This window comes from Marmota monax, unplaced genomic scaffold, assembly GCF_021218885.2.
Source record: "Marmota monax isolate L192 unplaced genomic scaffold, Marmota_monax_Labrador192_F-V1.1 WCK01_AAM20220418_F8-fsc00145, whole genome shotgun sequence".
Taxonomy (NCBI): domain Eukaryota; kingdom Metazoa; phylum Chordata; class Mammalia; order Rodentia; family Sciuridae; genus Marmota; species Marmota monax.
In genome coordinates this window covers 5,602,550-5,625,663 of record NW_026695201.1, presented here as the reverse complement: position 1 = coordinate 5,625,663, position 23,114 = coordinate 5,602,550, and the positions used below count along the sequence as shown (strand labels likewise).

Here is a 23,114-nt window from a genome sequence, read left to right as displayed (position 1 = left end):
TGTAGCATGCTCTTTTTAGGTCTTTAGGGAATAGACCAAGAAGGGGAATAGCTGGGTCAAATGGTGGCTCCATTCCCAGCTTTCCAAGAAATCTCCATACTGCTTTCCAAATTGGCTGCACCAATTTGCAGTCCCACCAGCAATGTACAAGTGTACCCTTTTCCCCACATCCTCGCCAGCACTTGTTGTTGTTTGACTTCATGATGGCTGCCAATCTTACTGGAGTGAGATGGTATCTTAGGGTGGTTTAAGGAGAGTAACTAAGAACAGAGTAGGGACGAAGAGCATGAGAAGAAGATTAACATTAAACAGAGATGAGAGGTGGGAGGGAAAGGGAGAGAAAAGGGAAATTGCATGGAAATGGAAGGAGACCCTCAGGGTTATACAAAAGAACATACAAGAGGGAATGAGGGGAAAGGGAAAAATAATACAAGGGGGAGAAATGAAGGTCAATAGGGGGGGTAGAGAGAGAAGAAGGGTGGGGAGGGGAGGGGAGGGGGGATAGTAGAGGATAGGAAAGGCAGCAGAACACAACAGACACTAGTATGGCAATATGTAAATCAATGGATGTGTAATTGATGTGATTCTGCAATCTGTATATGGGCTAAAAATGGGAGTTCATAACTCACTTGAAGCAAAGTGTGAAAGATGATATATCAAGAACTATGTAATGTTTTGAACAACCAACAATAAAAAAAAAAAAATAAAAAAAAAAAAAGAAAATCTTCCTTTTGTGGAAGCTACCAAAAATCGCAATTCCCAAATATAGCCACAAGAGGTCAGACAACCATCAAGAAAACAGTTGGGCTGTGTTATTTATTTATGTTTTTAAAGCGCTGCTGAGTAACCATGGTATTAAATGAAACCTGAAAGATTCTTTGGCAGGTTTTCTCCAAACAGTATTTCACCTCCCAATTGAATACTTAATCTCCAGTTTCGACAACAGGATTAGTGTATATATAAGCCAGCCTTCCCCGAAATTACAAGAGAGGTATTCCTGTCACTTTAGCTTCAGGCAGAAATTCTTGCAATTCAGAGTAGATTTTTACCAAAATCCTTAAGAATAAATGTTTTCAGGAGGCACTGTTTTCAACTCTGTCACTTATTGGCAGAGTGACCATGGGAAAATTGCTTAAATTCCTCCCCTCTAGAAAAGGGGCTAATGACTCTTACTGCATAGGATTATAGTGGGGATTCAATGAGAGGAGGCTAACACATGTGAACTCATACCGGGGATCGAATACAGGGTGCTCTATCATGGAGCGACATCCCTGACCCTCTTTTAAAATTTTATTTTGAGACTGTCTCACTAAGTTGTCTAGGCTGGACTTAAACTTGCAATCCTCCGGCCTCAGCCTCCCAAGTAGGGGGGATTATTGGCCTGAGCCACTGTGCTAGGCTTACAGGTTAACTTTTTTTTTTTTTTTAAATATAGTCTTTGTTTTCTCTTCTGTAAAATAAGGGGGTTGGGGAATGGGTCTTTAAATTTTTATTCTACATGAATATTCAGTGTTCAATGAAATTGTATTTATCCTTGGAGAACCTCAAACTCAAAATACTGTTTCTGGGCCATGAATATTTCCTGAGATTCTTTATGAGACTGGTGTGATAGAAACAAAGAGTTGTTTGATGGTAGGGAAGGTGAGTACTCCTCAGTCTGCAAACTTGGGTCTTCTAAGGTCATTTGTTATCAGTTGTAAAGTTCCTCTACAAAATGGGGCTGAACTAGCTACTTCACAAGACATGAGGATTAATGAAATTGTGTGAATCTCTTTAAATAGTAAAATATTACCTGTATTTGGCCAGGCACCATGGTGCATGCCTGCAATCCTAGCAGCTCAGGAGCCTAATGCAGGATAATTGCAAGTTCAAGGCCAGCCTGGGCAACTTAGAGACATCCTGACCCTGAGTTCAACCCTCAGTACAAAAAATAAATAAATAAATAAATCGATCACTCAGACCAGTATAAGCAGCAGCCAGAGATGGACAGGTGCCTGGCATTGAGGTTCAACACTTCTTAAATTGGACGTAAGTCCTTCTTCTGTCATCTCCATAGCAGAATTAATTAAGGCTCTTGCCGAAGATAAATGAGTTACACAGTGGTCAGTTAATCATTTGCCATTTTGAGAATGACCTCCTTTGGCCTTTCTTGTGCAGTTGATGATCAGATACAGAGGCTGCCTGTGGGTAGAAACCCTGAGGAAGGCAGGCTGAAGGAGGTCATGTTGGTCCACCCCAAATGCTAGTGAGTACAGTCTTACCTGTTCTACACAAATTATCAGTTCCTTGTGTTTAGTTCAGTTTAAGCACATCTTTATCAAGTTCCAGTGACTTGACAGATACTGTGCTGGGAACTGTGGAGTCAGAGAGGAAGATGGCATAGCTCCTGTCCCCCAAGATGCTCAGAGACTGTGGGAGAAACGTGAGGAGGAACCTACTTTCCATGACACATAGGAAGTGCCTTAATGGAGAAATGTATGGGATTGTAGAGGAGAGGGGCTGGAGGCATGTGGTCAGGAGGAACCTTGGAGAAAGGCATGCCTAAGCTGAAATTTGAAGGACAAATTAACACAGCCTGACAAAGTCACAGGAAAGAGAAAGGAAGGTGGAAACCTGGCTCAGGTAGATGGACTGCTTTAAACAAAGGCATTGAAACAATTCTGGGCAGTTTTGGGGTCCCGGGACACTGGAGCATAGAGGCAGATAAAGGTGGCAAAAGTAGTTTGGCTGAGCTGAGGATGATCTGGAGTGTAGAGAACTATCTGATGCCTCACCCACACTCTTCTTGGTCACAAAGCATGCCACCTCCAGAGGCACCAATTGGTGAGGGAGAGGCATGGGCAGGGTAGGTGACCTCAGCTTTACCCTCGAGCTGTGCTGAATGACCATGAAGTCACTTCCCAGGTGACTGAGACACCCTCCCCAGAAGACCCAGCTCCTAGAAAAGCTGTGCTTTGGCCAGGTCCAGAGAGGATTTGCCAGGTTTGTTGACGATTCTTGATGCAGAGGACCCAGGACTGAAATTGAGCAAGGAAAGCTAACTGGAACAGAGTTGACCCTACCAGGAGGTATACAAGACAGGGAGTCCCAACCTGTTCTGGGCTTTCCTGATAGCAGGCAGGTACATCCATTGTGGGCTCAGGATAAAGAGGGAGCCTATTCACTTTGTGGAAGTAGAAAACCCTTCACAGGGCTGGTGGGGTTCACTTCCCGCCATCTCAAAGGGCCAGGCTTCTCCCTTCCCATTTCTCATGGTAGTCGGGACCAATCCAAACCAATCCCCAAACTACAGGGAATTGTCACGAGTTGTTCCATAAAGTGGACTCAACATGGAATGTGCTTGAACATCAGACCACACGCAAGAGGAACACAACACTATGAAACACTATGGTGGTAAACATGAAAGGATCCTTTAAAGAAGGTAGCTGAGCAGATGGTACTAGAAACAGATGACACAGTTAAAAAAAAAAACAGGGTACAGTTTGTTAGAAGCTTGCTTTTTGTTTTCTTTCTTCTTTTTTAAAATCTATTACAAAGGAAAAACACTGGCAAAATTTCCTGCTCCATATAAATTGACAGATTCCTCAGGCAGCTCCCATGAGAGAGAATGAAGCCCGGTGTGTGTGAGTTGGTCCTTAAATATTTCTTCAAGCTTGTTTCCCCGTCTGTGTTAATAACCAAGTTTCATGGGGGTAGAATGTACCCAGGCTCCCTTGAGCCAGACTATTTATCATGGCAGCAGCTGGAGATAAGCTGGACACAAAGAGGATTTGTGTCTCAGGAGGGTCGTCCTTGGATACAGAAAGCAGAGGAATTTTCTCATTAGTAGGAAGTTAGTGGTGGGCACTCAGGGCTTTCATCACATGCCCCCAGAGAAAATGGAAACAGGGAGAAGGGCATCCTAGAGGGGTAAAGTGCTCCATGATGCTTTCACTGGACAACTTGAAGCTTCCAGAGTGGACTTCCTTGGGAAATGAAAGACATTAAATGCCATGTGCACTTATGAAGTTTTCCAGGGGAGGTAAGAAGTCCATTTACTATTAGTTCCCACCAATGACACTGCTGTGCCCTGGACAACATTTACCTCATGGTAGACAGGGGCTTGGATAAACTGTTTGAATAAATGCATCTTTGTTTCCCAGCTTCTAGACCAGCTTAGAGCATAGCACTGACAACATTTTTTTGTTGTTGTTGGTACTAGGGCAAAAAACAAAAACCACTGAGCCACATCCCCAGTCTTATTTCATATTTTATTTAGAGACAGGGTCTCACTGAGTTGCTTAGCACCTCACTATTGCTGAGGCTGGCTTTGAACTGACTATCCTCCTGCCTTAGCCTCCTGAGCCTCTGGGATTACAGGCAGGCACCGCAGCACCTGGCATATTCACATTCATTTTTATACTTAAAATTTTCCTTTAAATATTATTTTTTTTTCCTAATTATGCATATGTGACCTTAGCCAAAAATAACTTTCCATAATGGAGGGAAAGGAAGGCATACTAAAAGTACATTCCACACCTGAGTGAACATAGAAGTAAATCCCAAAAACCTCTAAGACACAAGGTATGGGAGTAGAATTGAAGAAGTCACCTAAAGAATCATCATTGGAACACATGCTCAAGGAAAAACGCTGCTATTGTAAGGATTTTCAGTGCCTTTTCCGTGGATGGAATATGCTGGATTGGTATTTGTGTTACTCCTGTTTTCTCTGAACTGTATGCTGGAGCCTACTGTCAAGAAGTTGAGTTTGGAAAGCCCATTTTTTTCTCTCTTGTACCTCCTCTAAGAAACAAGGCATAGGAGTAGAATTGGATGCAGAAAGACCAGGTACAGTCTTTATGCTACAGACACTCCTGACAAGGAGCTAGGGGACCCCCCCTTCAGGCTGAACTGTAGGATTCAGCTCATAGCAATGTCATGGCAGAAATGCCCATCTTTTTGTCTTTGGAAATATCTGTGGCTTCTGGGAACAGACTAAAACCCCTTTCTACTCCTGCTTCTTTTCCACTTTCTTCCTGGCCAGTTCTCCAGTGTGAAGTCTCTGGGTCCTTGGATCTGACACAGGCTGAGGTGTGGAGATGAAATGAAGGGGTTTAGACCAGCTCTTGTCCAAGCCACATTCTCTCCATAGGTCAACACCAAGGCAGTCCCAGTCCAGAGGACCCTCCAGAGCAATTTCCTGAAGTGCCTAAGATCACAGCTCTGGATATTTTGCTGACATTTACTGATGACTCTTTTTGAGAATGTACACACACACACACACACACACACACTTCAGCCAATTCTTGGTTGGAAGTAGGGTGTGGACCCCAGATTGAGAACCAGTGACCTAGAGAATGATCTTATGGTCATTTGCATTTCTTTCCAGCTTCCTCTCAAGGAGAGACTTACCCATATGCATCATGCAGATGCCCTGGAAGCAGTCATGTGTCTAGACATTCATAGTAGCCAGCCAGTCATGGACACAGATGATGGCATATCCTGAGAAATTGTCCCGCCCAAGGGTCTCAGGTTGGAGGTTCATCAGTAGACGCCATCTTCCCCACATTTCTGTATTCCTTACTCTTTCAGTCTCATAAAACAAAGTGCCAATGTTCTCTACCTGACTAGTCGGCTTCCTGGAACCCACTACTCCCCATTAGTCAAGAGGCAAAAAACAAAGCCAGCAAACCAAACTGAATTCTTTTATTGTGCAATTTCCTTCTACCAGAAAAATCTCTAAAAATATAAATATGAACTCTCTAAAAATACTCAGAATAGATCTATAATCTTCTTCCTCTTCCAAACTAGGGCCAAACTTTTTTTCAAAGCTGATGGGCTAGGAACATATGTCTTCATGTCGTCTACATACATAATATTCAGAGATGTTTCTCTTTGTGCAGGAGGGGAACACCATCCTGCCAGGTTTGGGAAGCTCATTTGTGATCAGGATGAAGTTATAAACAGAACTGGGGAGAAACTTCCTTTTGCAAATGTAGAAGATAGCCCTTCATTCCTCCCCAGTACCTTGCCCTCACAGGGTGGACTGGGCTGCCCTATGCCAAGCTCCACTGGACTCATGAGGAGCGATTTATGGTAGTGGGGCTGCCATGCTATAATCCAGGAAGGTGAGACTGGAGATGGACAGGAAACCAGAAGGGGCTTTGGCTGGAAGAGTTGGCCAGAGAAAAAAACCCTCAGCAGGATTAGTAGTAAGTTGCTCCTACCGGTTCTAGATAACACCTAGCCCGGAGCAACCATGTCTAAGACAAGGTTCAATCTTCGAGGGCCTCCTAGGTAGCAGTGTCACCCCTAGAGCAGGGGAATGGCTGAGCTGTAGGCAGCCAGAGATTGGCACAGAGTCCCATGGCACCTTACTCAGTATCAGACATAAATCTGAAGAAGCCTGGAGTCATCCTGTGATGGTCCTGGGACAACCTGGTGGGATCCCTTCGCTAATCCTGGGTCTGAGGGCCAGGACTCCAGCAGCAGCTGGAGTGGAGACAAGTACTTAAGCAAGAGGGGGCTGGAACTGTTTGTACTCCAGTTACCACATTACTTGATCCCTGGAGGGCAGCAGCCTCAGACTGCAGGCACTTGCTGAGTTTCCTGTCAGAGGGGCAAACCAAGCTTCCGGTACAGAGAGCTCAGATGAAACTGGGCTTACTCCCTGGTGGGTGTTTAGAGTCTCTGCCCCCATGTTCCCGGTTCTGTTTTGGTTGATGTTATGAACCATTTTAGGAAAACTCACAGGACACCAAATGCTAGTCCTGAGGATTTCTGACTTCCAAGGTGTTCTTAGGGTAAGGCAGGGCAGGGCCTTTATGTGTGCTAACAGCCCTGCTCACTCCACCGCGTCCTTGCAGGCACTCAGCTGCACAGGACCCTCATAAGCAGGGAAGGAAAAGGACTTTGCAGGGAGTATGTTGCAAAACCTTGCTTTCTGGGGCAAAAGAAGGCAGAAGAGAAGGGTGTGAGAGGGTGGAGGCAAGGCTGTACAATTGTAGAAACAAGAATGTGCCCACATGCCGGCAATCCCACTGAAGCTTCCAGTTCTGTAGGAGTTAACGTGGATGTATTATATGGTGGTAGGAAGAGGAGCAGAGGCTTGGTGATAATCAACTGGGAAGCCAGGCCTAGGTATCCCAGAGCTCATGGGTGAGAAGCCAAACACTGAAAGGAAAAGGGAAGGGCACAGGAATGATAGGAAGAAGCCTGAGGCACAGCCTGCCCTGGCTGGACCTACCATTCCCATTCTTCTCTTTAGATACCGGTTGCCTTGTTAAAAAACAAAAAAAGAGAGAGAAAGAGAGATGTTATCTTCTTGCTGCAAAGACCCCCAAGATTGAGCTCGCTGCAGGGTCTCCTGGCCCTTGGAAGACAGTACAATAGGTCCCCTGGTGGGAGACAGGAATACAAAAGTGGGTTAACCCAGGAGGATAGGAACAAGTGAAGGTTTGAGGATACTTATCTGTTCCTTAGGCGGATCCAGAAGGAGGGAGCAGAGGACCACCCCTGGCATCAGGACAGAACTAGGGAAGGGCAGGACAGAGGCCCCTCCAGGGAGGCCTGGTGCTGCAGGAGACTCAGGCAACTTCAAAAGCACAAAGCACCTTGGGTTTATTAGGAGGTGTGCCTCCACAGTTTGGATCGCATCCCAGTCTCTCACATGCTTCTCCCTGGCTCTCACACTTACTGAGACCCTGGCACTGCTTCATTCTAGGCTGTGGGGTGACCCTGAAAAATTGCTCTGATCCCCAACCACACTCTTCTCTATCTTGGCTTCACTCCCTTATCTACACCTCTGCTCTCCTCTCTAGTAGGACCACCCTTACTCTCCTGGGTTCTCCTCTCAAACCAAAATCAAAACATGCTCTGCTGCTGCTTCTTCTGAGGCCTGCCTAGCCCTGTCTTCACACACATAGCAAAGGAAGCCTGGCTGTTATTTCTGTGCAGGAAGCCCCAGCATTTTCCCAGGTGCCTAAAGGATGGGAAAAACCTCGATAACCCTGAGTGATAGGTTAAGCACCCCCTCTGGCCCCCTGGGACAGAGGAAAGATACCAGGTGCCCCGCACTCTCTTGGAACCAGGAGGAACCGTGGCTGGGCTACGGTCAGGTTGTGTGGCTTTCTAGGACAGGCCCCATCATCAAGCCAACCCCATCATTCCTCATCCAGCCTTGTTGCCCCCTGAGATAGGATCTCTGGGCCATGATGGAGGAGAGAGAGGAACCAGGGCTTGGGTGAGGAAGAGCAGGCAGCATATGGGAGACAGACAAAGAAAAGTCCTGCAAGATCCATCACCCTGAGCTGGTAGCCCTGTCATTCAGTAGGAAGCTGGAACAAACTTGTGGGTGAAAGAGATCTAGTACCCCTGGGTTACAATCAACACCCAGAGGAGCTTATAGAAATTAGGATCAAGGATGGCACCTGAGTCCTTTTGCCATTCTGCAGATAGACTCTTCAACTAGAATTACCTGTGGACTTTTAACCCTGCAACATCTTGTGTGGAAATCAGCTTTCTGCAGGTGCCTTGTACAAGGAAGACCAAAGGGCATGGTAGAGCTAGGGCCAGGGCCCCCTGTGCACAGTGGAAGAGAAAGCAGAGGGAAGAGGGGTGCTTGGCAGGGAAGATCACAGGCTACTCAAAGGACAGCAGGTCTGGGTGAGGGCCCTCATTGTCAAGGCTGGAGGTCCGTGCCCGAGGAGGGGGGCTACTGTCCTCCCAGGACTCGGCCAGGCTGATGGGGCTCAAGCTGAGTTTGAGGCCATTCCTCTCAACGAGGCCTGGGGAGGAGGCTCTTCTGTGCTCAGATGCCTTTAACTTAGATTCATCCTGGCTGTCCTTGTGAATTAGGTCAGGAACCGATAGGGAAACTTCACCATTGGGCAGAACCTCGTCCCTATCTTCCATGGTGGCCTCCAGCTGTGAAGCATCTGCTGGGACAGGTTGGACAGTGAGAGGGGAGTCCTGGGGCTGCCCAGGTGACAGCTCTGTCCCATACTCCAGACTACTTAGGACGGGCTGTGATGATATCAGCATGTCCTGGGTGGTCTTCAGGGCCCTAGGGGTTCGCTTCCTGGTTATGGGAGGTGGAGGATCCAGGCGAGGGAAGTCCTCAGGGACTGATCTGTAAGATTGATAACAGTAAACATGCATGCTTTACAAATGGTGAGATACCAGTCCACCCCATCCTCACATCCCTAACTCCAACTTCACCTTCAACTCAGCCACATGGGTGAGTTCATCCCTTGGGCCAATAAGTGCTTCACCCCCTGGGCTCCAATTCTGGGTTCAGGGTGCAGGTCTTAGCAATTTCAACACAACAATGAGCTTTTGGCCTGTTTTATCCTTATCCAGTGTTCAGAGCAGCACAAAAACCTATACAATAAGCCCCATAAGGGGTGCATCACTACTTCAGAAGCAGCCATGTTTAAAACAAGGCCTGGGTGGGTGTGATGGTTCACGTCTATAATGTTATCTACTTGAGAAGCTGAGGCAAGAGGATGGCAAGTTTGAGGCTAACCTGAGTAATGCAGTGAGACCCTGTCTCAAAATAAAACATAAAAAGCGCTGGGGATGTAGCTCATTAGGAAGAGTACCTCTGGGTTCAGTACCCAGTAAGAAACATAAATAAATAATAAACAAATGAATCAATGTAAAACAAGACCCGAAAGGACCTCTTGGTTAGAAGTGGAAGAATGGGAGTGCCACGGGGGGCTTCTCCTTTCCTGTGGTTCTCAGGCATCAGAATCCATCTGGGAAGGTGCTGGGTAATACTTTGGTTCAAATCTACCTCTGCCAGGTACTAACTAACCAGCTACTCACTTGACCATTCTGAACTCAAGTCATTGGCAAAACGAAAACCTAACCTACCTCCCTGAGTTCTGTGAGGGTTAGATAGAATGATGCTGTAAAGTATGCATATTTAGTGCTTGAGGACACCATGGCTGCTCAATAAGCATTCCTATATGCGTGGAGGTAGAGGCCAGTTCCCATGAACGTGGCCCAGTCCTGCTTTTGACAATTTCATATCCCTTCCTCAGTGCTGTTCTCCCCTGACACACTGCAGTCTGTCCTTGTCCCTACCCATTCAAGTGGAATACGGGGCAGGTGGAGGGACTCACCTTTCATCCTCTAGCCAGGCCCCTGATGTCCCATCAGCCCCACCAGCCAGCTGAGCCCCCGCAGTCTTGTTGATCTCCATCACACCCACACTGCTGAGGCCTGAGGGCTCCTTTCTCCTCAGGAGGTCGTTGACTTTGGCCCCCATGGCTTTGCCTAGGTTCTTGAGGTGCTGGCTGCTCCCCACCCTCACTCCTGGCCCACCAGGCTCTGAAGAGCCAAGGGTGGCAGAGCTGGGGGCCACAGGTCTGGACAGGTGGGGGAAGGAACGGCTCGACTGGAGCTTCGGAGTGAGGGCTGTGTTCAAATTCTCAAACATGCTGTGGTCAACTATGAACAAAGAGGGGAGAAAGAAATTGATGAGTAGACGCGAGCAGGACCATACCACTGGGCTTTTACCTGTTTTATACCAGGCCCCAAACTTGTAACTCCATAAGGCTTTAGCAACATTCAAGAAATAGCCAGCAAAGATGCTCTTGGACTTTCCAGTACAGTTTTCTTGATGGGACCTAGGACCAGAAATTCCAGTTCTGTCCTACCCAAGTTAATCAGTGACTCATTAGCCATAAAAAGGCAAACATTCCTTTAAATAAATCTCTTTGACTCAAGGCTTGATCCCTCTACCTTGGGGGTCACCAGGCCCTTTGAAGTGAACAAAAAATGAGAATGAAGCAACAAAATGTGACATGTTTACGTTGCCACAAACACATGCTGAGCTCTCTGACTCAGGTGCTGGGACAGAAGCTGGTGGAGGGATGGCAAGTACGAGGCTTGGTGCTGGATGTTCCCTTCTGAAAGCCACATGTTTAGCACATTTTCTCCACGGAAAATGGGCCAGCAGTTCCTTAGGTCTTGGAAGACTAGGTCAGCTCCTGAGCAGAGAGGTCAAATAGTGGATCAGAACCAGCTCACACCAAAGGGACAGGTACTCAGTGGCAGTAAAGCTCAAGGATCCTTACAAACCCCACCTCAATTCTCACAACGTAATGTGGGGAACATGGGAAGATATCTATTTATAAATGAGGGAGGGGTTCAGTTCATAATGAACTTCAGGGCCCAAGATTACAATGCTAGCTGATGGTTAGTCTGAAACTAGAACTTGTAACTCAGAGCTCAGGGCTCTTTCTCCTGCCTTGGAACATGGAACAGCTGCCTACATATACCTAGTAGATGGCCCTTCTCTTGGGGATCTCCCTTTGGCTTGAACAATGAACTAGAAGGACTGGGTATAGACCCACTGCATTGTGAACTTTTGCAGGGCAGAGGCCATGCAGCATCCATCTTTGTCTTCAATGCCTAGACTGGGTCTAGTACGTAGTTTGTACTCAATAAATATTTTTGAATTGAATTTCTTATATTTTATAGATGGAGAATTTGGAAGGCCAAATGGTAGCCCCAAGGTTTGTTGCTGAAAGGGCTGGACCTTCAGGCTCTAGGCCAGGCTATCCATACACTGGCACTTAGGCATCCTCTCCATACCTCAAAAAAACCACCTCAGTAGTCAAGGCAGCCAGACCCACTCTGGAGCCCTGAAATTGGACCTGAGTGGTCCATATCAACTGCCCCAGATATTTTGTCAGTCTGGCAGAACAGGTTCCATTTGCTCCAAAGGCTACTCTCCTTGTTAACACCTCCACGAAGCCTTTCCTGATAATAACTGAGGTTTGAGTGTATAGTTTTGCTTCTGTTGGATATTGGCTTAAAGCAGTTCTCTCTCTGCTTGTGTGCTACTGAGTCTTGGGTCAGGGGGAACATTTCTCTTTCTTGAGGTTTCAGCAGGGCAAACTATCTGGATAAGCCATATTCTAAGGGACTTTGGGTGGCAGGGAGAAAGCCATGGGAAGAGGGGTGGAGACCTTTCCCTGAGGATGTGAGCCTCATGGTCTTCGCCTCTGTAACTGCCCTTGACGTACGTGCAAGTGAAAGCACCGTTGTGGGTAGGGGACATGCCAGGGAACTTGGATTATGGCATCCCTGGGATGGGGGGCCCAAGCTATCTGTGTACCTGCCACAGCAGCAGGAATACCCACTCACCCCACAACAAGCTGGGCCCTTGACTCCTGGTTACAGAGAATAATCACAATTCACCTATCATGCCTCAAATCCCTCTCATTTCCCTTACTCATGTTCTCTGCCAAGTAGCAAGGATTATTTGGAAACTAAACAATTTATTGTCTTCCAAACCAGAAAGTATATGGGTCACTATGGAATCATAACAAAATGCTTCAGTGGAACACACTGGGAAAAGTAAGCCCTCCACCATTTCCAGGATCAGAACTTTCTGTGGTGGTTTCCTTTTGGTTTAAAATAAATTCCAGAGAAGACACATTCATTTTTTTTTAAGTATGAAAACCTCCTGTCAGAGTGATTTGTAAACTATGAATTATGAGTAAAGTATGTATAAATTACTATTATTATTTTAAAAACATATCTCTTTATAACAAGCAAATAACTTTTTGATTAGGCACCATTTAGATACCCTTTCTTGTTCTCTACCCTTCAAAATCTAGTCTACAAAAAAAAAAAAAAAAACTGAATTCCTAAGTGATTTAAAAATAACCTGTCATAGACTCTCTTTACAATTGTCTAAATCTTTCTGGTAAATATACCTGTCTTTAAAATAAAATGGTAAGTTCTTTGTGGGGCTATGGTATCTTTAGCACTTTTCATTTTCTGCAATGCCTGGCTTAGGGCCTTGTGTGATAGTAGGCATTTAATGGTAGTTTAATTGATGTTGATTTTTAAATTAATTCTTAAAAACCAAGTGCATGATGAGCTGACAGTACATGGAAACTGCTCATAAGTCTGTTTCCACTTATAAAAACCACCCAGAAACTCCTCTATAAAGTCATTGTGAGGGTTCTTGAAGTCAGACCAGGAAAAACTGTCCTTCTTTCCAAGTGAGCTTGCCTGGGGCCTCCATCTCCACAACTGAGGGATATGCAATCAGCCTCTTTTCTGCTGATGACTCTAATGACCCCTGCACTCTGTCCCTCCTGCCTCAGGACAAGAGGTTTGGTGATCCTGAAAATAATGGTGATGGAAGGAAGAGACAATAGAATCCCAGCTGGTGGCCCTCCCAATAGCAACCCCCAACATGCATATACCCAAGCCGAGGAGGGCATCTGGGGACATAAGTCATCCACAAGAAAGGGAGTATCTTACCTGTCCGAGAAAGGGGCTCGGAAAGCAGGTGGGAAACAAATGAGAGAAAGACACATTTTATGTAGTGACCAGCTACTTTGAGAGTGTCACCTGCTGTATGGGTCACCATCAACAGCACATGCAAGACAGAGGACCTGCTACTAGCAGTGTAATAAACCCTAAATGACCACATTCCCACAAATACTTTAATAACTAAGCCAAAACAGAGCCGTATTTTAAAAACTCTACCACCAGCACTGAGGTATTTAGCTTCCCAAGTTTCCCCCCCAATATTTTGAGCACCCTTTACATTAAGTATATCTCCAGTTCCTAATTGATAGTGAGAGAAATGTGATTGTCTAAGGCAGAAAGAAATTCTAAGTCCCCTGGGTGTGAAACACATCATTCACATGATGCTATTTACATTTATTTACACGTATGTAAATTGCTAGACTTTAGCCAGAGACATTCATCCACTTCAACTCAGAGTCTAAATTAATAAAATGGAAAAGTCAAGCAGCAGTGCATTTGTACACTATCACCCGGAGGGGATTATAAGTCAAGTATACCAATTTATAAACTCATGATCTTGCTCTACACCATGATGGCCCAAGTGAAATTGCTAAGTGTCTCAAAAATGCCAAAATACTCAACTTCAATTTGTATCCCAATGTGTTCTAAAATTCCAAATCAGGCCAGGAGGAAAAAAACATTAAAGAAAACCAGGTTCTCCCACTGCCCTTCAAATGTTTCAAGATGGAAAAACCACTCCGGGCTCCATGCAGAAGTTGAAGGTACCATGTTCCTTCATAGGCCACACCACTGTGACAGGAGCTGATTTAAAGCACAGCTAAGTAGCTAGTGGACAGGTTGTGACACTATGCAATGGGGTAACTTCAGCTTATCTTCAAGGTCTCATAGTCATCTTTCATGCTTACTCCACATCCCACCAGTACACAAAGTTATTAAATGATAAATCAAAGCAGAGAGAAGAGGCAGCCCTGCCTCCTTGGAACCTATAGTCTCACCAGCAAATTGGCTTAAAACAATGAACAAAATGGTGTCCATTTGTGTTTTAGTCACATTCAGAAAAGAGCACCAACCATTGAAAATAATGTCTAATAGCTATTCTTTGGAAAAAATACATTAAAGTATTTAGGTATAAAAGGACATAATGTCCACAACTTACCTTCAAATACTCCAGAAAAAAAAATTATGTGTACACATACATATGTAGGGAGGGGAAGAAGAGGGAGGGAAAAGATAAACCAAATAGGGCCAAATGTTAGCAAGAGAAAAATCTATAGAGAGGGTCTATAGATGCTCTTTATATCAATTTTGACTTTGAAAATTATATAAATTTGAAGTTATTTCAAAAAAAAATTAAATATATACCTCAAACCAAAACAAATGAACAACCCAATAAATAAAATGGAGACCCAAAAAACCAGAAACTAAAACAAAAAGATAAAAGAACAAACAAAAATATTCAGTGGCAAATAAAGGAGAAGAAAAGCAAGACAGTTATTCAGAAAGAACAAAGGTTCCCAGAGCTGGGGAGTGTAGCAAAATCAACAGAGAAAAGGGACAATAGTAAAGAACAAAGGGGACAGACAGTCAACATCATTATGATATCTCCACTGTATTCTTCCTTCTCTCTGGGTATTCTCAGCCAGGGCAAGGCACAGAGAAATGACAAGTCAAAAAAATATTTAGCAATTAAAAAGAAAAAGAAAAAAGAATCTTGCTTACAATAGACTGCATCCACCTTTCAGAAGTATAACCTAGCTGCTGAATGGAATCATGTGACCTTGTGATGTCAACTGTGCTCAGAATGTTTATCGTCTGGACAACCTGGCCAGCCTCTTGGGAGCAGGCGTGTGATCGTCATACCCCGCAGTGGTCAAAATATGGAAAACTTCTCACTCCTCAGCATCTCTGGACTTCGGATCTCTTCCTCTGCCTTGAGCACTTTTCCTGATATTACACCCTCACATGCCACCAGTTTACCAGGTAAACTTTAGTGTCACTAGGGCTGCAAAGATGTAGGGTTTTTAGGAAGCTTTTACTTAAGTACCCTACCAGGTCATGTTACAGGACCAAAATTTAGTGAGAAAGCCCAATTACACTGGGGAGAAAATCATTTTTCAAAATGCTACATTCCAGGTAAAAGTAATTCCTGCTGTTTAATAATTTTTTTGTCAGGAAAGAATAGGGGAAACATTTGTTGTCTAATTTTTCCCCTAGAACCTGAGTGAATTTCAAGGTGGTGAGCTGTCTACATAAAGAATAGGTATTTGTTTTAACTGATTTAAGAAGCTGGAGAAGATTGAGACTTATCTATCATCAGGTGGAGGCTAAGCAGCTGGGAACTGATAAGCCCATCATGGAATAAAGTTGGACACTGTGAGGTCTTGCTATTCAAGGTGTGGGTCCCAGTCCTACGTTAGCAACATCACACAGGAGCCCATTGCAAATGCAGAACTGGCCAGGCATGATGGTACATGCCTGCTATGTCAGTAACTGGGGAGGCTGAGACCAGAGGATCACAAACTTGAGGTCATCCTGAGCCATTTAATGAGACTCTGTTTCAAAAAAGAAAGAAAAAAAATAGGGGTAGGGGAGAAAAGAAAAGAAAGGACTGGGGAGGCAGTGGTAGAGCACCCCTGGGTTCAATCTCAGTACTGCAAAGGAAGAAAGGTAGAGCTCAGACCCCCACCCCTGACCGACTGCATCAGAATCAGAATCTGCATTTTTAACAAGATCTCCAGGTGGTTCCCAAGCACATAAAAATTTGAGACAAACTTGATTAGTTCTCCTAAATATCCACTAATATACATGACATTTATAAATCTGTCACCCAAACTGAGCAAAGTTACTGCCCTAGGATTTGGGGCAGATCCACTTTTTCTCCAAGTGTTAGTAGCCATTCCAAAGCATGCCATGAAGCAGAGGCCCATGTGACCCCATTCTGGCTGTGGGCATGAGATGTCTCAACCTAAAGAACCTGGCTTCCCATCCTCAACGGGACTATGCAACACAGCTATGTAGCCTGTGACCAGAGCTCACTCTCTGGATCCAGGGCACCCAGAGGCCTGCAACGTAGAGTGAAGTCACACATGATAAACTACAGGGGGGTCAGGTGCAGGGCAGGACGAGCCAGAGAGAGAAGTGTCATCTGAGCCACATCTTTTTAATTTTTTTTTTTCCTTGAAGTACTAGGGATTGAACCCAGGGACACTCTACTACTGAGCCACATCCCTCACCCCTTTTTAGTTTTTATTTTGAGACACGGTTTCACTAAGTTGCCAAGGCTAGCCTTAAGCTTACCATTCCCCTGCCTCAGCCTCCCAAGTTGCTGGGATTACGGGTGTACACCACTGTGTCCAGCTCTTAATGTACTCTTTCCAGAGGATCTTTCTTAGGTTTGAATAAAACTTCCCCATTTGGAATTTCCCAAGATGTCATCCAGAATAGCTATGCCTTTGGGGGTTTGAGAGATCACTGTTTGACTTCAGCTTTGAGATCCCTTGATGTACCAAAGGTATATCTTGGGGAGACTCAAGAAGGCGGCTCCCAACCTTGCTCAGCTCACCAGAGTGTTTCTTCTATAACCCAGATATTACAAAGGCAGCGGTACCCACTGAGGTTTCCAGCTCAGCTCAGGCCTTGCCATCCCAGTATCAAAGCAGTGCTCTCCGGCATGGGGTACATAATACAGTGCCTGTACCAGGTGAGGTCTTCTCCAACTCTGGGTGGGGCATGTGGGAAACTGAAGATGGACAGGGGCTGCTCCCCTAAGGGAAGGATGTCTGCAAGCTGGATCACCATGTGCTATACCTTCTATGTGTTCCTTCCTCCTTTAGTAGATACCCATAGCCTATGGAGGCCTCTTGCTGCTTCTCTCCAACTCTCAAGTTGGTGTGGATCAGTTTCTGTCTGAGTGAGTTGTTGAGGGATCAACACAGGCAGTGATTCTGGTAAAACGGTCACAAGAATAGGTGGCAAAAGAAGGGACTATAGGAGGTTAAGGTCCAGCTGTCTGTCTGCTGGGCTACCTGTTGAGGTGAGTCCTCAGAGAACAAAGTATCTCCAGGGAGAGAAGGACCTGACAGCAAGGTTTAGTTAGTGCCTGGACGTCCAATAGCCATTTGTAACAGGAAAAAAAAAAGCAGCAGGAAAAAAATCCCCTTACACTGCTCTTCCCACCCTGTTTCCCACCTGGTCTCAAGCTGCCATCAAGGTGGAGAGTGGAAGTCACCCAAGGTCATGTCTGACGGCCTGTCATCTTGCCTTGCTGCTTCTCCTGAGGGCTTCCAGCTTCCTCAACTTGACTGTCCTCCTGCCTGCAGCCCAAGGCTCAGACTCAGCCCTTTCCTTTGCAGACTGCACCTTGGGGGACACCCAGAATGGGGAGCAGCTAAGGCGGAACTGCACCATCTACCGGCCCTGGTTCTCCCCTTACAGTTACTTTGTGTGCACGGATAAAGAGAGCCACCTGGAGGCCTATGGCTTCCCAGAGGTGGAGAGGGATGAGGGCAGGGGGGACAACTGCCTTCCTGAGGACATGGCTGAGAGCATCTGCTCATCATCTTCCTCCCCAGAAAATACATGCCCCCGAGAGTCCACCAAGAAATCCAGGCATGGCTTGGACTCCACGGACTACATCACGTCCCAGGACATCCTAATGGTCTCCAGGTGGCAGCCGGCCCAGCAAAATGGCTACAAGTGTGCAGCCTGTTGCCGCATGTACCCTACCCTCGACTCCCTCAAGAGCCACATAAAGGGGGGCTTCAAAGAGGGCTTCAGCTGCAAGGTGTACTACCATAAGCTCAAAATCCTCTGGGGCAAGGAGCAGAAGGCCCGGCAGGGGGACAGGCTCTCCTCAGGGAGCTGTCAGGCTTTCAAGTAGCCTGTCTAGACACCTCAGGTTCATAGGGGACAAAGCCTATTTATGTCTCTAGTGAGATGCGAATAAATCAAAGTTAGCCACAGTCTTCTGTCAAGTCTGAGGTCACCCTGTAGTCCATCCCAGTACAGTCAGTCCTCACCCCTTCTTCTAATGGTTGCCTAACAGCACAAGGCCCATTTCTCAGCCTGCCCTTCCCGCTCCTTTTAAATAAAGACAATTCCTGAAGTTTGGGTCTATCCTCCAAGACAGTGGTTCTCTAAGTGAAAGGCTCCAAGACAACAGTATTAGCATCCCCTGGGAATTTGTTAGAAACAAAATTCTCAGGCTCCACTCAGACCTACTGTGTTAGAAACTTTAGGGTGGGAGCTTAGCCACCCTTAACCAGTCTTCTAGGTGACACTAAAGCAGGTCAGACATGAGAACCTCTGTTCTAGGATCCTGGACTTCTGGTCCTAAAAGATCAGTCTGATCCTATAAGATCAGTCCTTGATCTATACTGGGGAGGAGAATTTGGGCATCCTCCCCTGTCTGCGGGGGAAGAATCCCTGCAGTTTGACAGGCTTCCTAGATGTTAGATCTTCTGAGGGGGTGGGATAAAACACTCCTGAGCTTAATTAATGCAGAAAGAGATGAAGAGGGCCAGGCCCGTCCTCAAAATATTCACCACAATCATTCACTTAGAATGGGCATCTCTTGCTGAAGAATAGAGGCACCTTGACCCTGGATACATCTTTTCATTGCTATTTTGAATCATATCAAAAGGGGCGGGAAAGCTGGGAGTCATAGTACATGCCTGTAATCCCAGCAACTGGGGGAACTGAGGCAGGAGGATTGCCAAGTTAGAGGCCAGCCTGGGCAATTTAGAGAGACCAGATCCTGTGTCAAAAGATAAAAGGTGAAGGCTGTTATGTGAGATTCTGGGGCTCACTTCTTTTTTGTTAATATTTATTTTTAATTGTACACAATACCTTTATTTTGTTTATTTATTTTTAAGTGGTGCTGAGGATCGAACCCAGGGCCTTGCACGTGCTAGGCAAGTGCTCTACCGCTGAGCCACAACCCCAGCCTCTGGGGCTCACTTCCTTCCCCAGTTTTGTGCCTCCTTTTCATTTCTGCTGCATGCAGGAGAGCTCACTTTCCCAGGAGTCAGGACTGCTCTACAGAACTATATGGCAATGAAGCCATAATACTTCCAGGTAGGTATGGAGAGGAACCTGTTTTCCTCCATTCAGACTCCCACCAAGTACATACCTCAGACATTCAGTAAGTGGGTCAGTGAAATTGTATAATCTTGATCTTAGCTATATTGGGAACTATCTTATATAGAAATTCTTCATGCATTCAAAGCTCTGCTTTTGCCAGACATGGTGGCACACATTTGTAATCCCAGCTACTGGGGAGGCTGCAGCAGGAGGATCACAAGTTCAAGGCCAGCCTGGGCAACTTAAGAGACACCCTATCTCAAAATTTAAAAAGGGCTGAGGATAAGTGGTATAGCACTTGCCTAGCATACATGAGGCCTGGGCTTAACCCCTGGAACTACAAAAATGAGACTCAACTCCACTTCCACCCACACAGTATAACTCTTCATTGCAGGGGGCTCTCTCTCCTATGTACCACAGGATATTCAGCAGTACCCTTGATTTCCACCCACTACATGCCAGGAACATCCTTCCCCTAGCTGTGGCTAACAAAAATGTTTCCAGACATTTGTCAAATGTCCCCTGGTGAGCAAATTATTCCCAGTTAAGACTAGTGGTGTTCTATATACACTGCAACAGAGGACACCACCGCCCCCACTCCTTCAGGAGACTGAATTTTTCCTAAACCCCATACCTTTGGGAACCATGTCACAGAGCTGATGCTGCCTGGCTTGGAAACTGTGTGGAAGAGAGAGGAACAGAAGGAGCAAGTGAAATAGAAGCAGCAAGAAAAGACAAGTTTTTAGAAATATGAAAGGTTTATTTAGCAAAAGCCACTAGACTAGTGACAACATCCAGGGAGTAAGTGCACTTACATTAACAGAATCTTTTCCCAGAGAGTTGATCCAACAGAGTTAATGACAACAGTTTTGGGAAATAGAGGGCTGAGGGAGGCAGGATAGGCAAGTAGGAGGAAGCAGTCAAGCAAAGAGTAAATAAAGGCATACAACTCCTAAACAAGATCAGTTGAGAGGAGTGAGACTAGAAAGAGGTTTTACAGATAGCATATAAGCAGGAATATAAGGAATATAGTTTTTAGTCCCCATATACAGTCCATCCTGTGCAGAGAAATTCTTTTCTAGCTCTGCAGCTCTGAGAGCCTTGTGTGCCCAAGAGTCTGCTGGCACCTGGGGTGGGCTGGGCACCAGTAATGTAGGGGACCCTGGTGTCCACATGTCCTCCATATAGGGCAGAGATGAAAAAGAGGAAGGCCGAGTTGAGTTAGCAAAGCAAGAAGCAAGGAGGGAGGAGGACAGAGAGACATCGCTGGGCGATCAGGTCTGCAACATTTCCTTTCCTGCCCAGTTGGCCCCAGGGAAGGTAAGATGGGTGGCGGCACTTCAAGGCTTCTAGATCTGTCCTTCATCTCCAGTTCCAGAAACCAAGTGTGCACATATTTGAGTCACGCTAGGGAAGGTGCCAACAAATGAATGAATGCCCCAGGAAGGGCCTGAATCAGGGATAGGGAGAGATAGAGGCAAAAACTCAACAATAACAAAAAACAAAACAAAACAAAAAACAACCAAGGGTAAAAGTCTTGAATGGGTCCTAAGTCAGCATCACAGATAACTTACTCTAATTATTTAATCTCATCTCCATTTGTCCCTTCCCTTCATAAGATTTTTGAGATGGTTTTATAGACACTTTCTTCCCCACCTCATTCTATATAAGCATTTCCATCCACAGTCCACACACCTATTCCGTTGGCTTCTGGCTTTATCCTCAGCTCCTGCTTCTGGCAGTGGGCTTTGAGAAAAAGACCTTCTAATACTCTTATGGTCAAAATCCTGATGGTATCAAAGTTCCAAGACTCAAGGAATCCTGAGTTAAGATTTCATAAACCAGCTAGGCTGAACCAAACTGGATTTCTGACAGTTGCTCCTTTAGTTTTATAAATCTCATGTTCCTGGTTCTTCCTTCCCTGTATAACTGGACCTACTTTCAATGGTTAATTAGAGAATATAACACATAAAACCATGACTCTCCAACTAGATTCATGTTAGGAAAATGAAAAAAAAATCTATTGTTGATCCCTGGAGATCTCTTTTCGCTTTTCTCCCATTACTTCTTACAAGGCTGCAGTCAGTACACACACACACACATACACACACAGCATCCCATCCTACTTTCACTGACACCCTCATGCACCAGGGAGGTCTATTTAAAGCTGTGTTTATTTCCTTTAATTTGGATTTTCCAATCTAGAAGAAATCCAACAGTGGCTTTTACGAAAGGGCTGAGTTTGCATTTAGATAAATTCCAAAGTAAAGCTGAGGTTGAAGAACTCCATTTGGGGCAATTATATCCTTATCAATTGGCCCCATAATAATACTTCAGTTTGATCTGTAGTTTGTGGCCCAGGATGAAGACTTCTTCCCCCCAAAATATGACTCAAGCATATCTGAGCCCTATTTTCTGGCATCTGAATATCTGTTAACAACCACTTAAGGCCTTACAGGAGCAAAAGGAGCTTTTCCTTGCATGCCTAGTCAGTCTGTTACAAGTGGAGATCCCTAGGCAAGGCCTAGATGGTAAAAGATAAGTGTTGCACATGGCACTTTTTATAAGTGTGCTCAAGGCACGCACCCACAGATAGATGGGCCAGGGTGTCATGGCTATGGTCCCTGATCCAAGTGGCAGTGATTCTCAGTTATCAGTTTACATCCATTTTGCTTGTTTACAGTAAAAACTGACCACTATTGCCCAGTGGAGGGAAGAGGTGAGAGGTAAGGCAGGGGCTCTGGGTCTCTGAGACTTTCACAGAGGCAAAGTGGCTGCAAAAGCTTTGTCTGGCACAGCCTGAGGCAGAACACTGGGCACTTCCAATCGTCTGTTTGTACAAGCTGGGCTGCCGGCAGGAGGCAGGCAGGGCAGGGCTTCCAAACTGAAGAGTAAGACCTAAGGGATCTGTGGTAGCAAACAGGCTGTCCTCCCCCTGGGCTCTCTCATATCAAGGGTCTGAATGATGTTAATGGTCCCAGGCTCCCTCTGAAGCAACATCTAACATTCAGCTAGAGAAAATGTTTGGATTCAATTTTCTCTAATAGCTTATTCACTGTGACTTATGACACATCCAAATTCCATGCTCACATTGAAAGGAACAGTCTGACTTGCAGCTCAGAGCATTCAACCTCTGTAATGTCAGCAAGGGCTTGGAGAAGGAACTCTCCCATTAAGGTCAGGGAAGGGTTAGGCAACTCTTAGCATCCTGATATCCAAAGTACCTGAGAAGGTACCAGTGGCTTCCCTTTAAGGTCAGGTTCAAGGAGGTGGGGAGAATGAAAGGGCCACTGGGGCATCACACAAGGAAGCAGAGGAGCCTGATAGTGCAATGGGTAGGGGTGGGGGTCTTCCAGCAGCCAGGTGGTCCTGAAGAGGGACCCTTTCCCCAAACTATGGGCTCTGGAAAGCCCTGTTTCCACCACCCTTTAGTCACAGGTAAAGACACAAGCTGATCTGCCTCTGGGAATCCAATTTCTTCCCCCAATTACCTTCCAAAGTGAAATCCTAATCCTCCTCTGAAGCCTTACACTCTCCGGGCCCCTGGGTGTCATCCACAGCAGTGTGCCTTCACAGGGCATCTCCCTACCAGCAGCAGACAGACATGGCCCGACCACACACCACAGCTGCCACCTTGGCAGTCTCCTCGCTCGCATCTACACGGCTATCTCATCATCCAGGCTGTCGCCCAGCTCCTGCCTCTGCAGGACATTCATCAGGCGCGGCAGCTCTTCCTGGGACCACGAATCCCG

At 45.8% G+C, this 23,114-nt stretch overlaps 2 protein-coding genes across 7 annotated transcripts in view; one reads left to right on the top strand and one right to left on the bottom strand.

Annotated features, from left to right (window-relative positions):
* Positions 1 to 5,668: 5,668 nt before the first annotated feature.
* Positions 5,669 to 23,114, bottom strand: part of LOC124082526 (carboxyl-terminal PDZ ligand of neuronal nitric oxide synthase protein) — a 305,891-nt gene continuing 288,445 nt past the window's right edge. For all 6 annotated transcript variants that reach the window (XM_046428959.2, XM_046428960.2, XM_058574121.1 and 3 more), the window contains 2 exons: positions 10,107 to 10,434; positions 5,669 to 9,109 (listed from right to left, as the gene is read on the bottom strand). In XM_046428959.2, the coding sequence (XP_046284915.1) occupies positions 8,620 to 9,109; positions 10,107 to 10,434 (818 nt within the window). In that variant the 3' untranslated portion in view covers positions 5,669 to 8,619. The remainder of the gene's footprint in view (positions 9,110 to 10,106; positions 10,435 to 23,114) is intronic.
* Positions 15,159 to 18,169, top strand: Spata46 (spermatogenesis associated 46). Its single transcript, XM_046428875.1, is given in 3 exon segments — positions 15,159 to 15,261; positions 16,868 to 16,981; positions 17,634 to 18,169. Coding segments are annotated over 3 exon segments (753 nt in total).